At 40.7% G+C, this 23,791-nt stretch overlaps 1 protein-coding gene across 1 annotated transcript; it reads left to right on the top strand.

Moving 5' to 3' along the window:
* The first annotated feature begins 2,260 nt into the window (after positions 1 to 2,260).
* LOC121388682 (3-[(3aS,4S,7aS)-7a-methyl-1,5-dioxo-octahydro-1H-inden-4-yl]propanoyl:CoA ligase-like) lies at positions 2,261 to 11,392 on the top strand. Its single transcript, XM_041520133.1, has 2 exons — positions 2,261 to 2,549; positions 9,048 to 11,392. The coding sequence occupies exon 2, from the start codon at positions 9,049 to 9,051 to the stop codon at positions 10,660 to 10,662; it is 1,614 nt and encodes a 537-aa protein (XP_041376067.1). The 5' UTR covers positions 2,261 to 2,549; position 9,048; the 3' UTR covers positions 10,663 to 11,392.
* The last annotated feature ends 12,399 nt before the right edge of the window (positions 11,393 to 23,791 follow it).

Below are 23,791 nucleotides of genomic sequence, written 5' to 3' on the forward strand. Positions count from 1 at the left end.
GTCCCGGGGGATGGTGGCCCACTCGGCCTGCAAGGCTGCTGCCAGCTCGGGCAGGGTCTGGGGCTGTGGTTGTCGCTGTCGGAGGCGTCGGTCCAACTCGTCCCATAGATGCTCAATTGGGTTCAAATCCGGTGATATCGATGGCCAAGGAAGGACATTAATGTTTTGTTCTGTAGGAAAGCCGTTGTGAGACGTGCTGTGTGAGGCCTGGCGTTGTCATGTTGGAACACTGCGTTGGCGTTGGCCATAACTGGAACGATGTGTGGCCGGAGGATCTGGTCAATGGTGCTTGGGGACACATGGAATGCCCTGGCAACGGCCGTTCTGGATTCGCCTGCGTCTAGTCGGCCGATGGCATTGTTTCTCTGCGGTTCACTGAGACGTGGCATGTCCTGGATTGTCAACTGTCGGCCAGATACTGAGGCCAGGCAAGCGAACACCCTGCACTTGTATACTGTCGGTGTTCATGTTGCATGTGCAGACAACGCACGTGCAGTGGTGACATGGTTTGCACGTGGCTGCGTTTTTGCGAATATTCACATTTTGGAACTTTATTGTACAGTAGCTGCGTTTTATCGAATGTAACCGTGGGAATGTGTTTGGGACATGCAATGACCTTATATTCACAAAGCATGAACCGGTAGGAAACATAAAATCGGAGTTATAACCCATTTGTACCCTTTTGCGTTTCTTTTTTTGAAGAGTATATATATATATATATATATATATATATATATATATATATATATATATATATATATATGTATATATATATATAAGCATGTTACACTTTTAAGTAGAATAAAGGGATAGATATGAGGAATCAAACATTACATATTAAATATTTGACCTTAAGATATGCATATCTACGGCATACTTTTCGATTTTGTGACATTTCACTGGACACAAGTATATGGAATTTCCCGAAAAATAACAATATTAAAGCAGTTTTATTTTTTCATACAAATATGTTACGCTAAAAATATGTCAAATATGACTTTTTTTTAGGAAGAAATGCTAAAACAGTTATTTTGCTTACAATAATGCAGAATCACTGACCTCAAGTTTTGACACGTTTTGCAGGCGACTTTTGTTCTGTCTTTACACCTTTTGCTTCCATAATTTGTTTAAATTACGTGAAAGGTCATCTCATTTATTTCAGTAACGTCCTTTTCAGCCGATATTGTGTGTAAATTTTCGAGCATTTTCCCGCGTTCATAACAGAACTTTCAGTGCTTTTGTATAAAACGTTTTGCAAATGTTACCCGTCTACATGTTTTTGACGTTTTGCAATGTTTCTGCCTCGTGTAAATAATTAATGCGTATTCATTCATGTTATTTTGTTATATATCCATAAAGGAAAATGTTCTGTAATTAATTTGAGATATAAAACATAAATGTACGTTCCGAATTCTGCTTATTACAGGAGATTTAAGGTAATTAATTGTACGCAAATATTAAGGTTTAAGAACGAACATTGTGCTTGACGTCATCAGGTGTTAAATAGAAATTTGCTGTAGTTTTCTTTCGGGTTTTCCTGTTTATGCTAAACTAGGTAATTTTAATTGAGTAGGTATCGTAATTGACATTAATCATTGAACAAATCTTCCATTTTTGTGGATATTTTGCCCCCACTCCCGAGAATCTCACTTTAATTTTACTCCAGAAAAATAGCATACATATCTCAGGGTTTAATTTGTAGTGTTTCATTTGTTAATAAAAAGTAGTGCGCCCCCCCCCCCCCCCCCCCCCTAGGATTTTGATCAGGGTACGGCCCTGATTATAGACAACACAAATTACGCCAGGTTTACAAATTTCTGTTCATGTGTACTTTTTAAACATAGGCGTACGGGTTCCATTTTTGTAAGGGGGTGGGGGGGGGGGGGGCAGGCTGGCGTTTGCCCGAATAAAACGAAAATGCCCGAATCGAGATAACAACATGTAGTCATATTATAATTATTACCAAACAGCTATATATAAGGTTACAAACGAATCACTACGCATTTGTACATGGATTATAACTATTTTTAAGTGTAGAATGATGGACATACATGGTAAAAAAAAGTCTCAGGTTAGAATATTTTGCCCGAATATCGATATAATGTTTACCCGAATTTGAGGTTTGCCCCTGCCTCGTACGCTTATGTTTTTAAATGCCCTATAATGTTTAATTAAAACATTTTTACGAATGTCAAGCACCCCTATGTTGATCAGTAAGATTCTTAGAATGTATTCAACCTGGAAAACTGCTTTCGATTCGTCGGAACGTGTAGCGAATCAGCGGCCCGTGTCTGGTTTGTTAAAAACCGTAGTCTGCTGCTCATGGAGAAAATGTGAGAGTTTTAAATTACTATGACTAATTCGCCAGTGTGCTCTAACTGTAAAACTATAAAAACTTGTACTGGAATACATTACCTGTGCGCTACAACAGCTTGTTCTGAATGTGCACGTAAAACCCTATGACATAACATGACATTACCTGAACAGCATTCACAGATCAACTGAAGCGGCAGGACGCGAAGTAGACAGAGGTTCCAACTGTTGATAACGTAAGTACAATCGTAGTCTTTAATCATATGGAGGTGGCTGTGGTGGGTAGGGGTGAGTTGGAGTAAAATGTGATTATATGTAACTTTAAATTTTAAAAATATGTGGGAATGTTTTAGTTCCCGACACCTAAACACCCACCCACCCATCTCTTCCACTCCCTAAACGGCTATCTGGTGTTCATGGTAGTCTAACAAGTGTTATTGTAATAAAACGTCTAAATGGTGAGAGGACACCCGCTGCCTTCGATCGACTGGTACATCAAAGGCCGTGGTATGTGCTATCCTGTCTATGGGATGGTGCATATAAAATATCCCTTGCTGCTAATCGAAAAGAGTAGCCCATGAAAGAGTGACAGCGGGTTTCCTCTCTCAATATATGCGTGGTCCTTAACCATATGTATGACGCCATATAACCGTAAATAAAATATGTTGAGTGCGCCGTTAAATAAACATGTTTTGCCTTCCACTGCCTTCACATACATTACTTCTATCAAACAGGTGTGCCCAATGGATTTTCGTGATGCCCGTCCCAAGAGAAAGGGCAGTACATACCACGGGATAAATGTTTGTCGTTAGGAGTAGCTTGCGTGACAGAAGCGGGAGTAGTGTTGTTGGGGGGGGGGGGGGGGGGGGGGGTTGGGACAAAAGCATACATAATTATAATGTTAAATCTATATATCAATTATTTTTCAAATCGAAATTTTATATTTCCACAAATTCAAAACGAGCATTTTCTGTCATAAATTTTCAACCATCATAATTTTTGTAACCAAAAATATTTCAGTTTTAATTTTCAAAAAATATATAGTTATTTGTATAGCAATGTCACATGCCACGAATAATTAACCTCAATTAAATACTCCACTGATTTTTAGTTTAGCACACAAGCGACACACAGTGTTTAATTAATTCCAGACCAATTACTCATCAGAACAAGCTGTTACTATCGCCCTTTTATATATACTGATACACAATGAAAACGCAAAACAGATATTTTTCAATATTTTGTTGTGATTAATGAAAAATATGTTTATTGGACTTAAAATAACAATTTATGAGAGGAAACCATTGATTGGTACTTTTGTCTGGGTTTTAATCCTGGTTTTGTTCTCGTTACACATACAATAGCAGAAACACACAAAATGGTGTGAAATGCGTTCACTACGTGCTCAATCATGCTGCATACAATGCACGTGGAATACCAGTATGTAGACACATAAAAGTCATGTAACGGTGTCATATTCCTCGTCACATTAAGAATGCCACGACTCCGCGAAGAACAAACGGAGCGAGCGTTGGGCATGGTTCAAGGGGGACTTCGCAAAACCAAGTTGCTAGGACCTTCAGAGTGGTTCCATCAACTATTGGACGACTTGTTGAACGTCAACAGACCGGGAGTGTCCGTGATCGATCTCGACCTGGTCAACGTCCCGTTACGACCCCACGCCAAGATCGGCAGATTCGACGACACCACCTCCGTAACCGGTTCAGAATTGCGACGATGACAGCAAGCAACACGATAGGACGTCATGGAAGGCATATCCATCCGATGACGGTCATCAGAACGGCTGGACTCAGATGCAGACGCCCGTAAAACGGTAACATCATAACACCGCGACATCGTGCTGCGAGACTACAGTTTGCTCTCCAGAATGGTAATCATCCACGAGCCTTTTACCGGAGCATTGTTTTCTCAGATGAGTCCCGTTTCTTTGTCTCCTTTGCCGATGGAAGAGCACGTGTGTACAGGAGACTCCATGAACGGTTTAATTTTTCGATTAAGAAATACAACGCGATTACTGATAATAACTGGTCATGTTTCCATGTGAATGTATCTCATGAATACCAGTCATTAATGTCATATTACAGTATCCATCAATTCATTAATAGTTTGTCGTTATTTGCAATGAACCGGCCTCGGTGGCGTCGTGGTTAGCCATCGGTCTACAGGCTGGTAGGTACTGGGTTCGGATCCCAGTCGAGGCATGGGATTTTTAATTCAGATACCGACTCCAAACCCTGAGTGAGTGCTCTGCAAGGCTCAATGGGTAGGTGTAAACCACTTGCACCGACCAGTGATCCATAACTGGTTCAATAAAGGCCATGGTTTGTGCTATCCTGCCTGTGGGAAGCGCAAATAAACGATCCCTTGCTGCCTGTCGTAAAAGAGTAGCCTATGTGGCGACAGCGGGTTTCCTCTGCAAATCTGTGTGGTCCTTAACCATATGTCTGACGCCATATAACCGTAAATAAAATGTGTCGAGTGCGTCGTTAAATAAAACATTTCTATTTTTCTTTTTATTTGCAATGAAAAGTTGTTTTTGCGTTTCATTGTGTGTCAGTATATATAATAAGACTGCCCGCGTGACCTCCTTTGGGACAAAAGGAATTGGACAAAAGAAATTTCGACTGATTTGATTTCGACTGATTTGTAGCGCAGAACCCCCCCCCCCCCCCAAACTACACTACTAGCGGGTCCCCCCCAAACTACACTACTAGCGGCCCCCCCCAACTACACTACTAACGGTCCCCCCCCCCCCCCAACTACACTACTAGCGGGTTTCCTATTTTTGTCTCCATCAACAAAATGTCGAAACAACCATATGCTAGAAACTAGACAGCCATCATTTGAATGGTGCTGTGATGTCGGTAAACAACATTTGGTATTCGTCATAAGGCATCTATCAGAGGTGGATCTAGGGGAGGGGGGCAGGGGTCCGCCCCCATAAATTTTGCGATAGTTATAATTTTATTTATACTTAATATTTAAAAAATAAATAATTTACGATCCCCCTCCAAACCTCCCCCAAAATTCCTTTGGCATTCCACCTGATGTCACTGCCCCCCCCCCCCCCCCCCCGCAATGGATTTTCTGGATCCGCCACTGTCCATGGTGTACATATGTATTGAGACATAGAAGATATTTCATGTTTTTTTGTCAAATATGATCTATATCTCATTGAGTGAAGTTTGCAATCATATTTCACGAGTCGCGCTTGTGCGATGAGTGTTATATAATTGCAAAACTTCACGAGATGAGATATAAATCATATTTGACAAAAAAACATGAATATTTCTATTTGTTATATAACTTTGGCAATTTACCTTTATTTTTAAAATGCCAGCAGAAAAATAGTTCCGGCTTTCTGACAGTGAAGATAACACTTTCTACAGTGACGATAACACATTTTAGAGTGAAATAGTGACATTTTCACTCTAAAATGTGTTATCGTCACGGAGTGACTAAAGCCCCATCCTAACCAGACGCGTGCGACGCGAGCGATTATTTTAGAAACCATTGATTTCCATTGCCGCATACTAACTGCACGCGCGCGACGCGACAGATTAGGATGCGGCAATTGAAATCAATGGTTTCTAAAATAATCGCTCGCGTCGCACGCGGCCGGATAGGATACAGTTTAATAACACTTTTATTTCACTGATATTTTAAGACAGTAATATATTCATAAACATTGGTCTCTGTATTTATTTCCCAGCCTGGAGCTCGCCGCGGCAAGACGTGTTTGTTTCGCATGTGCACATTGCACGTATTTTCGTTTGTTCGACATGAAAATTCTCCATTTATGTTTTATTTTTGTCAACGAAATGGAGTTTTCTACCGGGATGTATGCAGCCAGTTAAACTACACTTTTATGAAAAACGACTCCTCAGTACCCAATCTGTTACACGTACACATATTCATTGCAAATACTTGTCTATGGGAACAAAGTGACACATATGAGCACACTGCAATATTATTATATTATCTGGTGTTCATCTTCGCTTGAGGAAAACTGGCTATTTTCACTTTTGATGTTACTGCAAATGTTCATGGGAACGCGCCCCCCCCCCCCCCCCAAATGTTTTAAGTGCCCTCTAAAGTTTCATGTGCCCTTTTTTGTTTGTATAAAAATAATTGCACGTAAGCATTTTTAACTGCATGAAGTTAAGTTGTGCGTGTATGCATGCATGCACAAGCTTGCAGGTGTGTGTTTGTGTTGCTGAGTCTCAATGGGGTTCATCACATTGTCTAACGCGAGTAATGAGCGCCTTAAAGTTACTAATGAACAATAGGCTTCATAGCATACAGATTTAAGATATGCTGTGATTTTGGTCTGAGCTGGGAGTAGGTCAAAATGCATTTCTTGATCCTAAAACCCAGTCATAGGCGACAGTTTGGGCATTGGTGATTCCAGGTATCAGATATATTTTCAGTTCTGTGTTTTGGCAGCCATCGTGGACGCCATCTTGAATATTTTAAAATTCTAAAATGTGCCAAGTTTGTACTCTTCAGGTCCTCAATTAGCACCTTCCACAGATCCAAAAAGTACAAAGAACAATAATTGGTATCGAACTGTATGGATCAGTGCCCTCGGCTGACTAACAATTTTGGTGGCCATCTTCGATTCAAATGATTGTTCTATGTTCTAGTTAGCATGAGGTTATTATAAATGAAATGTATTGCCACTAAAATCCAACCATGTTTTGGCTTAATGCAGATATAGCAATTTATAAGTTTTGGCAGCCAATGCGCTATAGTTTTAATTTGATCTCGACCTTGTAACGACCTTGACCTTTAACAGTGGGCAGCCCCATCTCAGATATTCTTTATGATCTTAAGGTACAATCGTGCGCAGGTTAGTGCTTTAAACGTCCCTTTATTGACATTATCTAAATTTGACAGTTTTGAACTTGACCTGACCTTGACCTCTACCCCTAAAATCGGGTAGACCCTCTCAAAACAGTTGTATTGTCCCAAGGTATAACTATGCCATAGTTGGTGCGTTGGGCCAATGTGTCACAATATCGCCCAAATTTGGACTTAAGCCACCATACTATATATTAATTTCGTGACATTTTCCTGAACATAGGTAATTCGATATATAATTAAAATCCATGTATATATATATATAAGCATGTTACACTTTTATGTAGAATAAAGGGATAGATATGAGGAATCAAACATTACATATTAAATATTTGACCTTAAGATATGCATATCTACGGCGAACGGCATACTTTTCGATTTTGTGACATTTCACTGGACACAAGTATATGGAATTTCCCGAAAAATAACAATATTAAAGCAGTTTTATTTTTTCATACAAATATGTTACGCTAAAAATATGTCAAATATGACTTTTTTTTAGGAAGAAATGCTAAAACAGTTATTTTGCTTACAATAATGCAGAATCACTGACCTCAAGTTTTGACACGTTTTGCAGGCGACTTTTGTTCTGTCTTTACACCTTTTGCTTCCATAATTTGTTTAAATTACGTGAAAGGTCATCTCATTTATTTCAGTAACGTCCTTTTCAGCCGATATTGTGTGTAAATTTTCGAGCATTTTCCCGCGTTCATAACAGAACTTTCAGTGCTTTTGTATAAAACGTTTTGCAAATGTTACCCGTCTACATGTTTTTGACGTTTTGCAATGTTTCTGCCTCGTGTAAATAATTAATGCGTATTCATTCATGTTATTTTGTTATATATCCATAAAGGAAAATGTTCTGTAATTAATTTGAGATATAAAACATAAATGTACGTTCCGAATTATGCGTATTACAGGAGATTTAAGGTGATTAATTGTACGCAAATATTAAGGTTTAAGAACGAACATTGTGCTTGACGTCATCAGGTGTTAAATAGAAATTTGCTGTAGTTTTCTTTCGGGTTTTCCTGTTTATGCTAAACTAGGCAATTTTAATTGAGTAGGTCTTGTAATTGGCATTAATCATTGAACAAATTTTCAATTTTTGTGAATATTTTGCCCCCACCCCCGAGAATCTCACTTTTTTTTTTACTCCAGAAAATAGCATACACATCTCAGGGTTTAATTTGTAGTGTTTCATTTGTTAATAAAAAGTAGTGCCCCCCCCCCCCCCCCCCCCCCCAGGATTTTGATCAGGGTACGGCCCTGATTATAGACAACACAAATTACGCCAGGTTTACAAATTTCTGTTCATGTGTACTTTTTAAACATAGGCGTACGGGTCCCATTTTTGTAGGGGTTGGGGGGAGGGGGGGGGGGGCAGGCTGGCGTTTGCCCGAATAAAACGAAAATGCCCGAATCGAGATAACAACATGTATTCATATTATAATTATTACCAAACAGCTATATATAAGGTTACAAACGAATCACTACGCATTTGTACATGGATTATAACTATTTTTAAGTGTAGAATGATGGACATACATGGTAAAAAAAAGTCTCAGGTTAGAACATTTTGCCCGAATATCGATATAATGTTTACCCGAATTTGAGGTTTTGCCCCTGCCTCGTACGCTTATGTTTTTAAATGCCCTATAATGTTTAATTAAAACATTTTTACGAATGTCAAGCACCCCTATGTTGATCAGTAAGATTCTTAGAATGTATTCAGCCTGGAAAACTGATTTTAACATTCAAATGACGACATTCGACTGTTTGGCTGGTTCGCTCACTACTAACATAACATGAATCAGATAAAACTTATTACTGATTACTCTTATTTTCAGCATGCAAACCACAATTCAAGCTCGGGTGAAGTTCCTCGCGGAAACGTATCCCAACAAAGAGGTGTTTGTGTTTGTGTCCACCACTGGACTACGAAGTGCGCTGTCATGTCTGGACATGTACGAGCTGTCCTCCAAGGTTGGATCGCTTCTGAGAAAGGCGGGAATTAAGCCAGGAGATGTCGTCTGCGACACACTTCCCAATTCTCCAGAAATGGTCGTTTGTGATTTTGGCATCTTAGCAGCAGGTGGAGTGATTCTCAACAAAACTGCTTATCGCTCAGACGGAAGTGATCTTTGTCATATGTTGAACACTTCAAAATGCAAAGTGGTCATAGCAGATCAAACCCAGTCACCTTGCATCTGGGAGATCCTTAAAAGGCAAATTGATGAGATATCCAGTGATGGCCTGGTCAAGTCTGAAAAGCTTCCATTCCTAGAGCGTGTTATATTTGCTCCCATAACTAATGGGAACAACGAATTTATTAAGAGAATTAAAACAGAAGACATTTACTTTTACACTTCTGGCTCGCCATCTGACACGGGAATCATCTGGATGACATCTGGAACAACAGGTCTACCGAAACTGATTGTACGTTCACACGAAGCTGTGCTAATCAATGCTCGCATCTTTGCATCAATGACCAATGAGAGTTTTAGCACCATACATTACAACGATAATGCAATGGGTCACGCATCTTCGTTTGCAAATTCCTTTTTGGCATCGTGTGCGAAACGTGTTTTCATAGATCATAGATTCCAACTTCCCGTAGACCAAGAAATGTTTATTTGGGAACTGGTGTGCTCAGAAAAATGCACAACAGCCTTGATGCCACCTTTTGTCTTTAGAGGAATTTTAAGGAAACCAGAGCTACTTAAAAAACAAAATTATCTTTTGGATCTTCTGTGTACCGCTGGACAACCCGTGGACAAAGACTGGTCGGAGGTACTGGGTAAAATAACGCGGTCTGCTTCTTTTGCATATGGCTTATCTGAAATAGGCTACTGTTGCTCACAACTGTGTGTGACGTCATCGGATATGCTTCCCTATGTTGCTGGTTATCCGTCAGCAGAAGGCATAGAGGTGAAGATCGTAGATGAGAATCAGCAAGAAACATCACCAAGTACGCATGGCGAACTATTGGTGCGTGCTCCGTGGATGTTTGATGGCTATTTGGGAAATGAAGAGAAAAGCAAATCAAAATTCACTCAGGATGGATGGTTTAAAACTGACGACCTGGCCTACAAGGACAAAGACGGGTGTCTCTTTGTCATGTGTCGACGATCTGACGCCATTGCCTGGGGAATGTGCACAGTGTATCCGGCATACTTTGAAACGCCCATACGGTCATTGTCAGTCATTGCTGATGTTATCATCGTTCCTGTTCCAGATAAGGACAGCTTCCAAGAAATTTGCGCATGCATCCGTCTGTGTGAAGGAATTGCCCTTAATGAGAAAGAGGTAGCTGATATGTGTGATTCGTTGTTTGTTGAAGACTCCGACATGCCTGCTCCAAAGTATTACATGGTAATGGAGAACTTCCCGTACTTGACATCAGCCAAGCCAGACAAAACCAAACTGATCAGTTTGGCGAAAGAAAAGTTTAACCTCAATTAATAAACAGTTATAGACAGAGAGATGATCAAGGAAACAAACGTGCTTATAGGTAGAAATCTGACAAGATAAATATTTGTAGTTACATCTGTTTGAAATGTTTTGCGACGTCACTGCAGGACGCGCCAGCTGATTAAACTTTTTAGCTGTGTGTTTAACCGGAACATATACAGAGATCTGAGATGAGAGAGGAATTTTTGTATTTCAGTTGTTTCAAATATCAAGTTTTGCAATGTAAAATGCAGTGACTACTTCATAAATGTTCTGGATAATGGCGGACATAATGAAGTAAATATGTATTGTATTATTCAGAAGCTATAGACATTTGTAAGCTACAGTTTCAACCATCGTTGACGTTTTCGACATCATCAACAGCATCATGATCATCACTAGAACTACCCCTGTCAATTATCAGATTACTTTTTGTCTTACATTATTTAGTAATGTTCTGTTGACAGAGCTTGGTACAGACAAGACTAGCAATAGTGTCTACCAGCGCACCTGTCTGAGCATGTCCTTTGTAAGGCTGCTCATCTGCGCTGTGTCAGCTATAAAACTGCATCTGGAGATGCTGCTTCCTTGTTCAACATCTACCTGCTTTTTATCACTCCTCTAGGTGGTTGGGAACGATTGGCTTTATGACTAATCATATGATCTGTATTATAATTTTATAAATATTTATAAAAGAAATTTATTAATAGAGTATATAATAAAAAGAAAAACATAAAAATAACAAATGACTCATCTGGTTTTCAAACCATTGATTCCATTTCGATTCGCCGTCAAACATTTCTTTACCTCAGTTACGTACACGGTGAACACGAACAGATTTAAAGCTATTAAGGTAGGAATAAAAGCGAACATAATATGGGGTAAGTTTAGCCAAGCGCTCGTTGTCGGTTTGGAATCGTAAATGAATGAAGGAATGTTTAATGACACCCCAGCACGAAAAATACATCGGTTATTGGGTGTCAAACTATAGTGAAGGAAAAAGATGAAGTGATGATCAACACCAATATAAACATTTAATAGTCAAATAAAAACACAGTGTAAAGAACTGTTCAAAAATACAAATATCACAGATAGATAAAATTAAAATTTACAATAAAAGTCAGTATTACGTAGAAACTGTAATATAAGTTCTGGATGGAATCGAAATGATTCCATCACATTTCACTGAAAAACAAATCTTTTCAAGTTTCTTTCGCACACACTGAGGTGGATGATCTTTCATCAAGATAAATGAATGGGTCAAATATGTATGACCGATGCGAGCACGACACAAGACTATTTCATCCTTTCTATAGGAGGACTGCCACTCTCCCAACACTGGCTTGATAGCATGAAGCTTGTTTGCAATCGCACTGTCCCAATAATGTTGCCAAGTCGAAAAGATAAATTGTTTGATACTATATTTAAAATCAGTATACGGTACACCAACCCTGGCATGAGGCCAAGCAGACTTGGCAGCTGAATCTGCCATTTTATTACCCCTGATGCCAACATGGCTGGGCACCCAACCAAATACAATGTCTTTATTGCCAATGCATAAAACGACACACTTTCGTATCACCATCCCAATTAAGCGATGATCCAGCTTCGCATTGCGTAAAGCTTGGAGACACGAAAGTGAATCTGTGAAAATAATCAATTTTGATGCACTAGAATCTTTTATTTCTTCCAATGTTTTAATGACTGCCCAAACTTCAGCACTAAAGATTGATGCCGAGTCAGGCAGTCTTATGGGAAGTATTGTGTCTGATGGCAAAACTGTAGCACAAGTCACATAATTCCCATCCCGTGATCCGTCTGTAATCACGGTACCTGTGCTGAATTTCCATGGAAAAATTGCTTGTACACAACAGCATCTGTACGATCTTTCTTCAGATGCGAAAGATCAAACACAGTGTTAGGTGGTGTAATACACCAAGGTGGCAAAACAAAATATGAAGGAGTTTCCAAAGTGTCAGTTAAATCGATGTTGGAAAGCGACAAAAACCGCTGAATGCCAAGATCAAATGTACGAATAGCATTTGGCCTTGCATCAAACAACTTCATATATTTGTTGTCAAACACCGCATCATGTGTAGAATGTTTCGGTAAAGATTTAATTTTGGTAGCATACTGCAGAGAAAGCTTGCACGTCTAGCACCCAAACAAGGTTCGTGTGTATCAACGTACGGTTCGGAATCGAACCCCGTCGGTGGGTCCGTTGGGTTATTTCTCGTTCCAGCCAGTGCACCACGACTGGTATATTAAAGGCCGTGGTATGTGCTATCCTGTCTGTGGGATAGTGCATAGAAAAGATTCCTTGCTACTAATAGAAAAATGTGGCGATTTTCCTCTCTAAGACTGTCAAAATTACCAAATATTTGACATCCAACAGCCGATGATTAATAAATCTATATGCTCTAGTGGTGTCGTTAAACAAAACCAACTTTTAAGTTCAGCCAGTTTGATTTTGTCTGACGCTTGGTATACTGGTTTTTACCTACACATTAAACCGAATCACCACTTCGGAATTTAGTCTACACACGTTTAGCCAAAACTCGGCTGGAAGAATGGTTTTATTGTACCAAATCAATTCCTATTGCCGATAATGTTTACTAATAAAACTGATATAAGCGGTATATTAACACACCTTGGCAGTATACAAATAAAACGCATAACATCTCATATTTAATTTTTATTATCAACCCTCGTGTTTTCTGAAAATCTCATTTCAGAGGTTACTTTGCACTGGCTTCAGCCTCTTGTGCATACTGCATAACAACTATATACCAAATAAAAGTCTATTTTTTGGCAATGGATATTAGTATTTGCACAAATAATCAATGTCAAATATTACTACCAATTCAATCAGACCCCGGGCTGCTTGTACACCGTACATATTTGCACTTTGAACTTTGACTCGGAACTCTCTTGTTTGCTACATTGCAACCATAAATACTTCACATACCATTCCCTTGAATATAGGCCACATCTTACAGCAAACTAAATCGTGTCACGACGTGGCGAATTCTTATTGGTTGTGTTAATGTAATATTGCATCATTCGTTGTGTGTTTTGTTCCAGGTCGGTTTTATTTTTAAAACAACTACGTGTATATTGTAGGCGGCGAAACGTTTTCAACATTGGGGGGGTGGGGGTGGGGGGGGGGGGGGGGGGGGGGGGGGGGGTGGGGGTGGGGGGGGGGGGGGGGGTGGGGGTGGGGGGTGTTAATTTGTAAGGCACCACGCTTGGATCCAGCATTTTTTAATAGAGGGGGCCCAAAATTCGTTATTTTTGAAAATATAATTTAAAAGTACTTGACAGGTGAACGAGCTAATTTTGCGGTTTAAAAAAAATAAAATATTATTCTGTAATATATATATACAGTGAAACTCTATCCGGGTTTGAGAGGTTAAGTTCTGTACTCTTTTAAAAAAGGACCGTGAAAAATTTCCGGTTTGGGGGGAATTCCGGTTTACAGAGGGTCCGGTTTTGAGATGTTTCACTATATATATATATATATATATATATATATATATATTGACCAAAAATGGGGGGATCTGAGCAGTAATTGCTTTACCCGAATGCGAGAAATTTTGAAATTTAAATCGCGTGCCTTGAAAAGCGGTTTTCTTGCACCTGAATAATAGAATTAGTATTGTTAAAATTACAAGTTTCGACTATTTGTTTCTTTGTAATTTATAAAAAATAATGTTCATAGGCCGCTGAACTGAGATGCCTAATATACTAGGGAACGGAGGGGGGCGATTTGCGTGAGATATTGGAACTGTATCTTAGTGCTACGATATCGTAAAAGCGTACAATGTGCAGTTTCACACCCTTCATAACCAGTCTTTATTCAGGCCCATAGGAATGACGTCTGGAGTGTGTGTGTGTGTGTGTGGGGTGGGGTGGGGGGGGGGGCTCATTCATAACTGGGGGAGCACAATCACTAGTGGGGAGGAGGGGGGGGGGCACAATCACTAGTGGACTGTGGTACAATCCTTCCATTTTGCACTAACGCATGACTTAATGTTCTGATACATGTTATGTATTACTTTAAAACATTCACCATTAATACTGTTTTGTATCAGTTTACCCCAAAGCCCTATTCTCCATACTGAATCAAATGCTTTGCTATTACAAATCTATAAACGTACAATACAATTTTGTCTTCCGCGCTTTCAGCAGTTCGATGAGTCCATATAATGTAAAAATATGATCGTTCGTTGAGTACTCCTTCCTGAATCCGGCTTGGACTTCAGATAACAAAGCATTAGATTCTAGATGTAATTGCAGTCTGTTATTTAAAACAGCTGTAAACAATTTGCCGAGACAACTAAGTCAAGTAATAGGTCTGTAATTTTCTGGAACAAGTTCCTCAACCAAGCATGGACATGGCTAACTGACGGAACCGACTACGAGCTCCATACCATCAGAACACAGACAGGCCACTCGGGACAGGCCGAGACGACTACAGACAAGCGATCCTGTTACGAGATATGGATAGCCAGACCATCCACAGGATCGTCAAGGAAGTCAACCCAGCTTTATTAGACAGGAAGCACGATGTCCCGAACCTGACAGGAGCACCGCTCATCAGCTCGCCGTAGGCGCCAACCGTACCTAGGACAGGTAACCTCCTTTTTGGGCTTATTGGACTTTAAAAATTTGGGTTGTCATTCAAAATTTTATTTTTATTTTTTTTGTAAACAGTCCTACGCACTTTAATTTGGTAGCCCGTCTAAATTGCTCAAATAACCTTGAAACATTTTTGGCCGGGCACTCTAAAAAAAATTTTTTTATTTTTTATTGCAAATTCCACCCACCTCAAACTTATACGCCCCTCCTGGCCCGGACTTAGTCACTGGCGATGTCAGAGGCTAAGCCAGTGACAGGAGTAGTAACAAGGCCTGTATGGCGTCATGACATTGACCTTGGTATGAGTCGTAGGTGTGTCGTTATAGTCTGACCTTGGCCGTGCCCTTGGTGTACTTGGCAGGTGTGCGACCTTGGTGTGAGGGTGTGGTCTACTAGGGTGAACGTTCGCCCGTGTCCGTGACCGACTTCGGTTGGTACTGATGTCCTTGGACTGGCCCTGACCGACTTAGGTTGGTACTGATGTCCTTGGACTGGCCCTGACCGATTTGTTTAGCATTGACTGACTTAGAAGGCAGTGACTGGTATACCTGGGAAGGTGTGCGACCTTGGTGTAAGTCATAGCCTTGACGTACTTGGTGTGTGACTCATCGCCTAGCCTCGACAGGGATGGTGTAGGATCCCAAATTTCTACTAAAGTAACTAATGGGAAAATGCAGCGGGTTTCCTCTCTAAAACTGTCAGAAATATGTTTCACATCCAATAGCCGATGATTAATAAATCGAGATGCTCTAGTGGTGTCGTTAACCTACCACTTCTAAGGACTGCCCGACGCGAGGTAGTGTATTTAATTTTAGCGCGCTGAATGATGAATGGTTATCACTGTTTACATCCGGCAAGTGATGGTAGTATCTTGTGTTGTCAGTCTCTAAATAAAATACTCTACGGAACTTCTAGAAGTTACGTTCTCAAAGTCTGGCAGAAAGAAGAAATGATTGAAATAGGTGAAAACAGGAAAACTCGTTCTACACTATCTGATAGCGCATTCACAAGATTATTATGAACTGACCTATTTCGTCGCTTCATCCCGCGAGCGCACACACACCCACACATATATATGGTTTAAATGACAGGCTTTGCCAATATCTCGGTAGCTCAGTCGTTAGCGTAATCGACTAGAACGTGTAAGGTACGTCGTTCGTATCTCATGTGTTAGAATTTTTTTTTTTCTATTATTATTTTTTAAATTAGTTTATTTATTTATTTATTTCTTTTTATTTTATTTATTTATTTATTTGTATCCTCTAATAACCCTGTGTGGACGGGACGTAGCTCAGTGTTCCCTTGATGTGCGGTAGGTCTGGGATCGATCACCGTCGGTGGGCCCATTGGGCTATATCCAGCCAGTGCTCCACAACTGGACAACGACCGTGGTATGTACTATCCTGCCTGTGGGAAGCGCAAATAAAAATTCCCTTGCTGCTAATCGGAAGAGTAGCCCATGTAGTGCCGACAGCGGGTTTCCTCTCAAAATCTGTGTGGCCCTTAACCATCTGTCTGACGCCATATAACCATAAATAAAATGTGTTGAGTGCGTCGTTAAATAAAACATTTCTTTCTTTCCTCAATCAATATCTGTGTGGTCCTTAACCATATGTCCGTATAACCGTAAATAAAATGTGTTGAGTAAATAAAACATTTCCTTCCTGTAAAATAAAGATTAATTGAATACAAATATTTATTTTTAGTATTTTGTTTTAGTCATAGGGAAAGAAAGACATATTTGTCTCGAAGAAAGGAATGTTTGTTAAGAAGAAAGGCATATGCGTTAAGGAGAAGAAAGGAATATTTGTTAAGGAGAAGAAAGGGATGTTTGTTAAGGAAAGAAAAGAATGTGTGTGTGTGTGTGTGTGTGAAACATCCCCAACCCACTGCTTTGAAGAAAGAACACGTGACTGCAACTCAACCCTCCAACCTAACCTATGATCTTTTAACTGCATTTTAAACACAAGTATTTCCCTAGAGTACAAGCCTTTTTACAGGGCTTTTTAATTACCAAATGGGTAAATACAGTGGTCGATCTAGGATCGATCCCCGTCGGTGGCCCATTAAGCGATAGCCAACCAGTGTATTATGCCTGTTATATCAAAGGTCGTGGTATGTTCTGTCTTGTACACACAGCTCTTGCTACTATAAAGTAGCGGTAGAAATATCCAATCACAAATCTAGTCATAGAGTAAAAAACACAAAAAACAAACGCAATGATTTGGTTTTTCTTTTTTTTATTTCTAAATTACAATCACTGGTCTCTCTAGAGACAACTACACATGAAATGGACACACATTGGGTTACATCGAGAGGCCTTAATGGCGACATGTGAATAATATGAGTGTTCATTTCTCTTCATCATCGTCGTCCTCCTCATCGTCGGTATCGTCGTCGTCTTGTTCATCCAAATATTCGCCGATCCATGAGTAGTATAGGGGCCTGTATGGGGCCACGATTGACCTACTTTCCCGTGATCACGTGACCTTGAGACAATGGGCTTGGGTTGTAGACAATGGGCTTTGTGTAGACAATGGGCTTTGTGTAGACAATGGCCTTTGTGTAGGAAACAATGGCCTTTGTCTAGGAGTGTGCAGGTGTCTGACCTGGGTAGGAAACAATGGCCTTTGTGTAGGAAACAATGGCCTTTGTCTAGGAGTGTGCAGGTGTCTGACCTAGGTAGGAAACAATGGCTTTTGTGTAGGAAACAATGGCCTTTGTATAGATTGGTACAGGTGTATGGTCTCGGTAGGAAAACAATGGCCTTTGTGTAGGAAACAATGGTCTGGGTGCAGGTGTGCGATCATGGTTTATTCAATTCAATGTATTGCATATTACCAAAGAAACAAACTGGTGTCGGCAAACAAATAAAAGCAAAGAAACAACAACAATTAATAATAACAATATGTACAGGCCAAGTGTAAGTCTGACGTTGGTTTTGGCTTCATTGTATAACGTCTAGGGTGTTGTTGTTTTTTGTATTCACAGTGGACATACACGTGAATGTTTTTTTTTCAAAGTGTTTTATTCTAGACACCCAAAATAATAGCCGTTAAAAGATTTCTCGTGGGGAAGGACTGTAAACTGTTTGCTGACTGTTTGGTTTAAAGTGAGGCTTTCATGTCGCCAGACAAAATGCGTGTGTGATGATTTTCATTCATTTGTATTTCTTTAGCACATTGTCGACGTTTTCTTTGTTGCCGTCATTCAGCCTATCATTCATTCAGCCATTCATTAATTCGCTTTATAATAGAGGAGTACTTTATCAGACCTCTTCATCAATGTACCTCATACAAAGGCATTTATTTTACGCCTCTCCGAGTGTTTATGAAAACCAGGTGAACTGCAAAAGACATACCGACGCGTGCCCGTCTTAAGTAGCAGAATAAATTTGTTATGGTTTGCACACTGACAGTCAAAGTTTGTTTGTGTTTAGCGACATCACTAGAGGACATTGATTTATGAATCATCGGTTATTGGATGAAAAACATAATTTTGACAGTTTTAGAGAGGAAACCCGTTACATTTTTTCCATGAGTAGCAAGTGATCTTTTATATACACAATCTCATACCCCTTATGGGGCCAGTATTTCATAATTAAATACAAACTTTTGTGTGTGTGTGTGCGTGCGTGCGTGCGTGTGTATGTGTGGTGTGTATTGTGTGTGTTGAGTGTATGTGTGTGTGTGTGCGTGCGTGCGTGTGTGTGTGTGTGTGTGAAACACTACAGCCCATTCCCATGAAGAAAGAACGCGTGACTGCAACTCAACGCTCCAACCTAACCTATGCTCTTTTAACTACATTTTAGACACGAGTATTTCCCAAGACTACAAGCCTTTATAGACAACCAGTGTATTATGTCTGGTATATCAAAGGCCGTGGTATGTGCTGTCCTGTACACACAACTCTTGATACTATAAAGTAGCGGCAGAAATATTAAATCACAAATCTAGTTATAGAGTAGAATACACAAAAAAACAAACGCAATGGTTTGAGGGAGACGGAGTGGAGTGAAATAAGAGAGAGAGAGAGAGAGAGAGAGAGAGAGAGATGAGAGGAGAGAGAGAGAGAGAGAGAGATTTTTTGGGTCCAGGAGAGAGAGAGAGAGAGAGATGTCACACGTGATTAATCCATTAGTGTAAGTCGGCGACACGCGCGCCGCCATGGGTTTAACAAGTAATACGTGTTAACCAAAGGGAAATAGCTGCATTTTTAAACAGAAAATTTCTCTAGAGTACTAGCCTTCGTACAGGGCTTTTTAATTACCAAATGGGTAAATACAGTGATCGATCTAGCATCGATCCCCATCGATGGCCAAATAGTCTATAGCCAACCAGTGCATTATGTCTGGTATATCAAAGTTTTTTAGTGGTATGTGCTGTCCTGTACATACAGCTAATTTTGCTACTATAAAGTAGCGGGGTAGAAATATCCAATCACAAATCTAGTCATAGAGTAAAAAAACACAAAAAAAAAAACGCAATGGTTTGTTTTTTTTTCATTTTTTATTTCTAAATTACAATCACTATAGAACAACTACACATGCAATGGGACACACATTGGGTTACATCGAGAGGCCTTAAGGGTGACACGTGAATAATATGAGTGTTCATTTCTGTTCATCTTCGTCGTCCTCCTCATCGTCGGTATCGTCGTCGTCTTGTTCGTCCAAATATTCGCCAATCCATGAACGATACTGATTTAATTTAGAACGAATCTGAGGTCTGAGATCTCTGTCTGGATTCACAAACTGTAGAATTTTTCTCGTGTTGGGGCCTTTGTCAAAGTAATGCATATACGTCAGAAAGCGAGAGTACGTGTCTTTAAATAACTTCCTCATTGCAGTGTCTTCATGTTTCTTTCGATGGCATCTTGGGACATGTTTTTTTTTCTTCGTAGCGTTTCCTCTTGCTTTCGAAATAGTCACGATTGATGTCGAATTCACGCTCGATCATCAGACGTACGCCTTCGTTTTCCAGATCGGACGACGGCTCTTCATTTTCCTCCTCGCACGTTTTCACGTGTCGCTGCAAGTCAAGATCCCGTCTTTAAAGACCAGACCGCACGTATCGCAAGACTGCATCCTCTTGACCTTTTTCAGATAGGGCTCTACCTCATCTTCTTCTTCGTCGTCGTCACTTTCGTAGGCGGGTATGCCTGGTAGTTTTCTCTTGAATGCGTTTCTTTGCATGATTTGCACGTAGAGCTCTTTCTCCGACGGTGATTGAAACTCTTCTGAGACATTCGCCGTTACGCTCGTGCTTTTATACCATTCGGACGGCCCCGTCTCTAAACCATTAGGTCGAAGGCGCCAATGTTCGGGCGTGGTCGGTTTCAAGTCCACCAAGAGATGTCCGTAGGGCCTGTGGGTAGCTTCCTCAAACCGTTGCATGAAATGACCAGTATTTTCCGGATACATCTGCCGTGCCAAGGTTAGGACTTGCTGCTTGTCGATGGGGTTGCTGAACAGTGCCAGGTAATGACAGTTTCTTCTCTGTGTCGGGTCTTTGCTGTTATAGAGGTTCTGGTTGATGGCAATCACAGAGAGGTTTTCTGTGATGACTTCCTTCTGTGAACAGGTCGGTGATACGAGAATCTTTTCCAGCTGTAGACATCAGGTCGTCCAACACGATGAGATTTCTGACTCTGGGATCCAAATAACGATCCTTTTCCAAATTCTCGGGTATGCCTTGAACAAATTTCACTCGAGCAACCATTTTGATCGTATCATAGAGAGGTTGCCATCGTTTGTAAAGCCAGATGATGCGCTCAGGAGGCGGCTGGATTTTACCATCCCTTAGCAGTTTGTACAACAAAAATGTCTTTCCACACGACGTGGGTCCCGACACGATCATGGTGAAGGGATGTAGCAATCTTAGGGGATGCTGCTGCTGTGGTGGTGGTGGTGGTGGCGGCTGCTGTGGTGGTGGTGGTGGTGGCTGCTGCTGTGGTGGTGGTGGTGGTGGTGGCTGCTGTGGTGGTGGTGGTGGTGGTAGTGGCGGCTGATGTGGTGGTGGTGGTGGTGGTGGTGGTGGCTGCTGTGGTGGTGGTGGTGGTGGTGGTGGTGGTGGTGGTGGCTGCTGTGGTGGTGGTGGTGGTGGTGGTGGTGGTGGTAGACCTTTAGCATGTGTTTGTTGAAAATGTCTTAACATGGCGTCTCTCCGAGAGAATGTGAAACCACATTCTGAACATGTGCTCTGCATAACGACTCTAAATGAAATGACCATATCTGACCCACATAGTTCCTTTTATAGTTTATTTAGAAATGCTTCTGCAGTTTCGGGGCTTTCCAGCCCGTACCACTTTGTTGTTGTTGGTGTTGTTTCCGTTTCAGATCGGCCTTGGCTTGCTCTACCACCTGTTGTGTTGGGGGACACCATGACGACTTTGGGTGTCGGAGGCTTGTTCTGTTCCTCTTTTTCTTTTTTCCATGTAGGGTCATACAGTTCTAAACATCGATCTACACTGTACATCATCTGACTTTTTCCACCACGTTGCACTGGAAAATGAGGTTGAAGTTTACCTTCTGCCTGCAGTTTATAGAAACGGGTCCACTTATCCACGTCGGGTACATATAACTTGTACTGGTCTGACATGTTGCTCCTCTGAAGGTTCTACCTCAAATGACGAGTTTTCCAAAACTATTTTACATATATACCTTATGACGCATAAAGATATGGTACAGGAATGTTTGAATGTGTGTGATACGTATGACCAGTGCCCCTCCTCCCAGGCACAAATCTCATCGTGCGAGCTCCCAAAAAAGCATCGTTACCAACATATTACCCTTTACCAGTGTCACTACCATAGGGACACGTCCAGAGACACACTCATGGACTCAGGACATAACTAAAAAAAGCTGTGTTGCAGTCACGCGTTCTTTCTCCATAGCAATGGGCTGGGAGTGTTTCACACACACACACACACACACACACACACACACACACGCACGCACGCACGCACGCACGCACGCACACACACACAAAAGTTTGTATTTAATTATGAAATACTGGCCCCATAAGGGGTATTAGATTGTGTATATAAAAGATCACTTGCTACTCATGGAAAAAATGTAGCGGGTTTCCTCTCTAAAACTGTCAAAATTATGTTTTTCATCCAATAACCGATGATTCATAAATCAATGTCCTCTAGTGATGTCGCTAAACACAAACAAACTTTGATGGTCAGTGTGCAAACCATAACAAATTTATTCTGCTACTTAAGACGGGCACGCGTCGGGTATGTCTTTTGCAGTTCACCTGGTTTCATAAACACTCGGAGAGGCTTAATAAAATGCCTTTGTATGAGGGCTGATGAAGAGGTCTGATAAAGTACTCCTCTATTATAAAGCGAATTAATGAATGGCTGAATGAATGGCTGAATGACGGCAACAAAGAAAACGTCGACAATGTGCTAAAGAAATACAAATGAATGAAAATCATCACACACGCATTTTGTCTGGCGACATGAAAGCCTCACTTTAAACCAAACAGTCAGCAAACAGTTACAGTCCTTCCCCACGAGAAATCTTTTAACGGCTATTATTTTGGGTGTCTAGAATAAAACACTGTGACAAAACATTCACGTCTATGTCCACTGTGAATACAAAAATACAACAACACAGTAGACGTTATACAATGAAGCCAAAACCAACGTCAGACTTACACCTGGCCTGTACATATTGTTATTATTGATTGTTGTTGTTTCTTTGCTTTTATTTGTTTGCTGACACCAGTTTGTTTGGTAATATGCAATACATCGAATTGAATACACCATGATCGCACACCTGTACCCAGGTCATTGTCTCCTACACAAAGACCATTGTTTTCTACACAAAGGCCATTGTGCCATTGTCTCCTACACAAAAGCCATTGTTTCCTACCGAGACCAGACACCTGCACCCCCCTATACAAAGGCCATTGTTTCCTACACAAAAAAGCCATTGTGTCATTGTTTGCTACACAAAGACCATTGTGTCATTGTCTCCTACACAAAAGCCCATTGTCTCCTACCAAGGTCACGTGATCACGGGAAAGTAGGTCAATCGTGGCCCCATACAGGCCCCTATACTACTTCCATGAACGATACTGATTTAATTTAGAACGAATCTGTGGTCTCACATCTTTGACTGGATTCACAAACTGTAAAAAAATTCTGGTGTTGGAACCTTTGTCAAAGTAATGCATATATGTCAGAAAGCGAGAGTACGTGTCTTTAAATAACTTCCATTGCAATGTCTTCATGTTTCTTTCAATGGCATCTTGGGACATGTTTTTTTTCTTTGTAGCGTTTCCTCTTGCTTTGGAGATAGTCACGATTGATGTCGAATTCACGTTTCACCATGAGACGAATGCCTTCGTTTTCCAGGTGGGGCGACGGCTCTCCATTTCCCTTTTCGCACGTTTTCACGTGTCGCTGCAAGTCGCTTCCGTCTTTAAAGACCAGACCACACGTATCGCAAGACTGCATCCTCTTGACTTTTTTCAGATAGGGTTCT

The sequence above is a fragment of the Gigantopelta aegis genome, chromosome 14 (assembly GCF_016097555.1).
Source record: "Gigantopelta aegis isolate Gae_Host chromosome 14, Gae_host_genome, whole genome shotgun sequence".
Classification (NCBI taxonomy): domain Eukaryota; kingdom Metazoa; phylum Mollusca; class Gastropoda; order Neomphalida; family Peltospiridae; genus Gigantopelta; species Gigantopelta aegis.

Excerpts from the sequence above, each read along its gene's own strand:
- LOC121388682 (XM_041520133.1), top strand. The coding sequence starts at position 9,049 with ATGCAAACCACAATTCAAGCTCGGGTGAAGTTCCTCGCGGAAACGTAT.